This window comes from Octodon degus, unplaced genomic scaffold, assembly GCF_000260255.1.
Source record: "Octodon degus isolate 3935 unplaced genomic scaffold, OctDeg1.0 scaffold00012, whole genome shotgun sequence".
NCBI classification, from domain to species: Eukaryota; Metazoa; Chordata; class Mammalia; order Rodentia; family Octodontidae; genus Octodon; species Octodon degus.
In genome coordinates this window covers 5,480,855-5,487,101 of record NW_004524588.1, presented here as the reverse complement: position 1 = coordinate 5,487,101, position 6,247 = coordinate 5,480,855, and the positions used below count along the sequence as shown (strand labels likewise).

The window sequence follows — 6,247 nt, the reverse complement described above, 5'->3', positions numbered from 1 at the left end:
AGACTCATGTCAAAGCAAGCACATTTGCACACACATACATATGTATATATACACACACACACATCTGTCCTTCAGTATCCAGTCCTGTGTGTGGGAGGACATGTTTCAATCCAAAGCACCTCCTTTCCACTCCAAAATCTGTGGGTCAAATCCTCTGAGCACATCCTCCGGTATACTTTAAACCATTTACGGATTATAAAGCAAGACCTTGCCACTATGTAACACCTCTGCGGATCACTGGAACAGGGTCATTACTTCAGGCTTGGGGGACAGCATGCAAGATTTCAACAAAAAGCCTATTTGTTGGGTAAAAAGTAAGAGTTTTGTTTTATTACAAAGCAAAATCCAGTTAATTCTCAGACTATAAGGTGGCAAAATAAGACTATTTTGACCAAAAAAACCCCAAAAAACAAAAAACAAAAAAACCCAAAACCCTGAATAATTTTAAAATTCCAAATTTTATGCAAATGCTAGTTAGTTGTTATAATGTGTTTAGTGAAAGATTACAAGGAAGCCTGTGTATAGTCAGTGCACATGTAATGTTTCCCACATACTTTTCCAACTTCTGTTATGTAAATATACTGGTGTATGTTGTTCCATTACCCCGAGTGGTGTTACTGAGAAGTAGCTGTAACCAGTACTTTTTTAAAAAAGAATTCTATCAGTATACTTACGTATATGTAAAACCATGTCCTCGTAGGAAACAGAACATCTTTCCAGTAAGTGCCTCATACACGGCACACAAAAGGAACACTCTGTGTCCTCAAAACAGGTTTTATGACACAAGGAAACCTAAATAAGCGGTGCGTCAATACCTGGACACCCTGGAGCTACCATGGTCCGCTTGCAGTCTATTCTCAGACTACAGGGGAAAAAAATCAGATGTTAGGAAGAAAAAGAAAAAAGCCACAAAACAAACCAACAAACCACCCCTATGTGCCAAGAGAGGACCAATCGGGAGGCCTCACAGCTGTATCCTCCTCACTTCGAGCACAGCACAGATGTTTGGTAAGCACTGGGGAGTAAATGAAATTCATATGGGAAAACGGGCCAGAAGGGTTTTATCTCTGACTCTCAGGAAAGCTGAACTGAAAGAAGTGAAACCTAAACTGGGACGGTAACTGTGGGCCGTGGGCATCAGAATGGCTTGAGGAGAATAAAATGGAAGTGTCAACCTAGGGAGAACAGGATTAGGAGCGTCGGATTTGTAAGTGTTGAGTCCTGTCCTGAAGTGTTTCACAATTGAAGTCCTCACTTTACCTCACATCTTTATTAAAACAATACTGTGCTATTACCTAACATAACTCCCATAGTCATCACTGGAACAGGGGTCAGTACCTCAGGCTGATGAAAAACATGAGAATTTTTAAAAATGTATTTGTTGGATAAGATGGCTCCTAAAAGCAAGGGTTTTGTTTGTTCTTAAAGCAAAGAAGACCGGCCAGATAGCTCAGTGGATTAAAGTTTATGCTTAATCTCGCAGGGTCCCCCCCACCCCCACCTGCCCTGTGTGGTTGGGGGGGGAGCACATAGAGATGGTGATTGAGCCTGTGTGGTGGCTAGGGCCTGTAATCCCAGCGTTTGGGAGGCTGAAAGACAGGAAGGATCACAAGTCTGATCTATGTATTGAGACCCTGTAGCCCGTATACTAGATTTTAAAAAAGTGAAGGGAAAAGCAAATATATATATATATATATATATATATATAATAAATTAGGTAGTTATACGACTTCCTTTTAGTTCTTTGAGAAAATAAGTTTGTACTAATATTGTTTGGACAATTAAATGCTCTTATCTTGAACTCTAATTTAAAGATAACAATAAGCAACATATTAACCACTGTTACCCTATCGTTTTTTATTTATTTTTTCTCTTTCAAAAGCAAAGCAAAGCCAATTCTCAAAGAATAGGATGGAAACAAGAACATTTTTAAGCTAAGATTTGAGTAAATCATTGTAAAACTCCCAAGCATAAGCAACTCATGACTAAAGAATCCACTGTGAGGACATGTCAGAGGAACGAGGTTCTAGCCCCATGCATGATTCACGCTTCTGTATTACACAAATTTCCTTCATTTTAAGGAAATCTGAACATATGGGTGCTCCGTGAAGATATCTGATATGGACACGAAAACACAACAGCTTTTAGGCTAAGAATCTCTTAACTTCGGTCATCAAGCCACCCTTCAGAGACAGTTTTTAGTCCACTTTGGAAAAATACGGCCAGAAAAGACAACTTCCTGCCCCAACCAAGTTCAGCCCCGAAGTTCTCTTTCTGGAACTTTGTCCTGACCACCCACAAACAGGGCAGGAGGGCCAGGGCCCCGGAAAAGTTAAGCACAGTGAAAATAAGTCCAGAGTAGGCAGCAGCGCGCCGCGCACACCCAGAGCCTCTCCGACTCCCGGCCCTGTCCATCTCCGGACCACAGGGACCCTCGTGGTGTCCCTCACGCACCCTTATCAGCTCAAGGTTGCCCCGCGTGACGATCAAATCTCTCCAGAGCGGCCCCAGCCGGCCGGCCGGCCCCAGCGCCTGCTCCAGGGGTGTGGGCCTGACCCCGACCATCCACCTCGACCCCGCACCTCTGGTCGGCCCCGCCACCACACAGCTCTCTGGACTACAGGGTTTTCACCGACTTTATTAGCTCGGGGCTCCGGCGGGGTCCTCACCGCCCAGCTCCCCCTAGACCGCAAGGCTCCTCGGGACACCCGGCACCGGACGTGCACGACAGACAGCTTGCAAAGGGCCTGCGCTGGGGGAGCCAGCCCTGCGGCGGCGTCAGGGTCACTTGCTCTTCACCTTCTGACTCTCCGTCTTCTTGGGCAGCAGCACGGCCTGGATGTTGGGGAGGACGCCGCCTTGGGCGATGGTCACTTTCCCCAGCAGCTTGTTCAGCTCCTCGTCGTTGCGGATGGCCAGCTGCAGGTGGCGCGGGATGATCCGCGTCTTCTTGTTGTCGCGCGCCGCGTTGCCCGCCAGCTCCAGGATCTCGGCCGTCAGGTACTCGAGCACCGCCGCCAGGTAGACCGGGGCGCCGGCGCCCACCCGCTCCGCGTAGTTGCCCTTCCGCAGCAGCCGGTGCACTCGGCCCACCGGGAACTGCAGGCCCGCGCGGGACGAACGCGACTTAGCCTTGGCCCGCACTTTGCCGCCCTGCTTTCCACGACCGGACATGCTTACTTCGCGCCTAAAACTCCTGCAAGGTAGAACAGCACCGAGCCGCCTCGTTGGGGAAAGCGGCTTACACACCGGAACCGCTTTTAGAAACTCTGCGAGGCTGCTAGGCAGCGCCGTCCCGTTGGGTGCTGCAACATCCTCGGTAATAACAGGCAGGCCCACTTCCCAATGACAGGGCTAACTGAGGACCCGCCTCCTCCCTTCTCTCCAATCAAAGGCGCAAATTTCCAGTCCTTATTTACATAGCCACTCATTTGAATACAGCACGCAGGGCCGGAAACAATTTAATGGAAACTGAGGTTTCAACGTTGGAACTCAATGAGGGAAAGAAAAAGGTTGAAGGAAATTCTCTTCTAATGCTGGGTAATGAGTGATACAGAAGACAGGAATGCTTTCTGTGCTGACGGGAAGGACGAGCTCACTTAGCCAAATTTAACATCGCTTGTCTCTGATCTTTTTTTTTTTTTTCTTTTTTTTTTTTGGCAGAACTGAGGATTGAATTTAGGCCCTTGTGCTTGCCAGGGAATCGCTTATTCCACTGAGCCATCTCCCAGATCTTGAAAAAAAGCTGCTGTATCCCACGAGAGAGGCCAGAAGAACAGTTGAGTCCCAGAAGCTGGAAATCTCAGCCTTGGCGTGCTCCCTGACGCCACAGTGCCACAGCTCTTTTCCCAGCAAAGACATTCTCAGCATCACCTCATAGATGAGCCCAGAGACAGAATACCTAAATTACAGACTCATAGCGTCTGAAACAAAACAACGTGTTTTTTAATTAAAAATTACTTTCTACTAACCCACTGAGGTACTTTAGTTTCCGTAACATTGTCCATTATACCACAATTACCCTGCCAAGCGAGTAATGTTAAACTTGCCTATGAAACGATAATTTCAGCATCCACTTAAACGTGAAACAAATTTCATCTCGTATCCTAATAAAAATTGGGCATTGTTGGTTTATATGTAGTTATGTGTATGTCTAAACTGCTTAACACAATGATTAACCTACTGTGGGGACACTGTCTTTATTGTCATGGATTCAAGACAGTTCTGGAACCAGACTACTGTATCACTTCCAAGTCCTGGCTTTACCACGAATCAGCTGAGCTTTAGTAAACTGTTTAACTTCTACGACCATCTCAAAGTATTTTGAAGATTAAGCACATTAGTAAGCATCTAATAACCATTAGCTATACTGAATAAATGGACATACACATCTGATGCAATTTTTAACAAACTTTCTGGGATGATTTCTGTAAAAAAGCTTGTTTTTCCCTATATCACAAGAAAAATTTAAACGAGTTTTAAAAAACTATTATGTTGGATTTTCTTCTCTTTTATTCATGTAAGTTGGGAATTCTAACTTGAGTCACAGGTTTTCAAACATGTAGTAAGATTTGATTTAGGGTGTTCTCCTAACCAGTGTTCAGAGGACTCAATGAAAAAAAGAAAAAAAACATTTCACAGGAGCAGCTGAAAGAGGGGGTAAGAGGTGAAGTGAGGAGTGGGAAAATGAAAGTTATTGAAAGAATTTTCAGTCAGGGCTACAAAAGCGGTGGGAAGAAACTTAAAATACTCCCTCACCACCCAACAGTTACTTTTAGAGCTCCACACGTGAGCATCTCTAAGGTAATTGTTTTGACCTAAGACCTAATACAAGGTTTCTAATGATTTTCATACTAGTTCAGACATGCTGGGCTAGGAGTAAATATTCTGTTCGTGGAAAAACAAAACCTAACCAGAATCAGTGTGTGCTGAGAGGGAATCAGAAAGCGAGCTTAAGGTGGCCTTTCTTTCTACTTCACAAGTGAGAAAAGGCAATATAAATTCTATCACCTCAGCTTGCTTAAACTTTTAAATATACCACTGTGAGTCCTGTAAATTTACAGAAAAAAATTTTTTTTTTTTTAGGGCTAGGAATTTGTTTTTCAAAAGCATAAAACAAACCGGGCCTTCTTTTGTGTACTGCTTGCATGGAGTCCCTAGAGGTGGGGCCTACAGCTCCGCCCACTTTCCTGTGGTTTTCAAACAGGTCCGCCACAAGAGTATATAAGCACTGGTCCGCAGCCTTCTGTACCACTCGGTTCTTGTGAATCAGTAACCTGAGTGTGAGCGACGATGTCTGGACGCGGCAAAGGCGGCAAAGGTCTCGGCAAGGGAGGCGCTAAGCGCCACCGCAAGGTCCTGCGAGACAACATCCAGGGCATTACAAAGCCTGCGATTCGCCGTCTCGCCCGCCGAGGAGGGGTCAAGCGCATCTCCGGGCTTATTTATGAGGAAACCCGGGGAGTGCTTAAGGTGTTTCTGGAGAACGTCATCCGCGATGCAGTGACCTACACCGAGCACGCCAAGCGCAAGACCGTCACAGCCATGGACGTGGTGTACGCCCTGAAGCGCCAGGGCCGCACCCTGTACGGCTTCGGCGGCTAAGCCAGCGACCCCCCCCAACCCTTAACTCCTAAAGGCCCTTTTCAGGGCCCCCAAAGCGTCACGGAAAGAGCTGTAAACGCTGAGCACGAGGCTTAAGCGCAGTGTAGCAGCTCCGGCTGCCTAGGATGGGGTTTGCACCGAGGCTGCTCCGACATAAAAGGAGCGAGGGTTTCGTTAGCCCTTCGCAGGACGCCCCAGAGCCGTGCGCTTAAAAAGTACTGCGGAGCAAATAGGCCCTTGCTGTGCTCGGGTTTTCTGCTTCGCAGTAGGAATACTTAAGAGGCGTTTTAAGGTTCTGAAGAGCCACACTGCAGCTTCGGAATATTTATATCGAACTCTATGCAAATTAGGTGAGTCTGCTTCCAGCTTCCTATTGGGCCTAAGCGTCAGTGCGTCAGGTGGGCGTTCCTTTGCGGATCGGACCTCCTGGTTGGTGCGGGGGTGGGCGGGGCATCCAATGGCACAGCGGCGCCAAAAGCACCCGGATGTGGCCTGGTGAAGACTGAGCGCGTCCTGCAAAAGCGGGCGCGAGGCTTGGCAGTGAGCTAAGGTCAAAACCTATTGAGATCTGTGGCTTCTAAATTCCAATGTGCCAGCTGCGTCAGCTGGCCACGCAGAAAGAGTGCGGCCTTCCCCAGCCTTT

General features: G+C 47.0%; 2 protein-coding genes across 2 annotated transcripts; one reads left to right on the top strand and one right to left on the bottom strand.

The window, feature by feature from the left end:
* Positions 1-2,622: 2,622 nt before the first annotated feature.
* On the bottom strand, positions 2,623-3,307 carry LOC101592484 (histone H2A.J). Its single transcript, XM_004626088.2, has one exon. The coding sequence runs from the start codon at positions 3,172-3,174 to the stop codon at positions 2,785-2,787; it is 390 nt and encodes a 129-aa protein (XP_004626145.1). The 5' UTR covers positions 3,175-3,307; the 3' UTR covers positions 2,623-2,784.
* Positions 3,308-5,283: 1,976 nt separating this feature from the next.
* On the top strand, positions 5,284-5,734 carry LOC101592104 (histone H4). The gene has a single exon (XM_004626087.3). It carries the CDS (start codon positions 5,293-5,295, stop codon positions 5,602-5,604), a length of 312 nt encoding a protein of 103 aa, XP_004626144.1. The 5' UTR covers positions 5,284-5,292; the 3' UTR covers positions 5,605-5,734.
* The last annotated feature ends 513 nt before the right edge of the window (positions 5,735-6,247 follow it).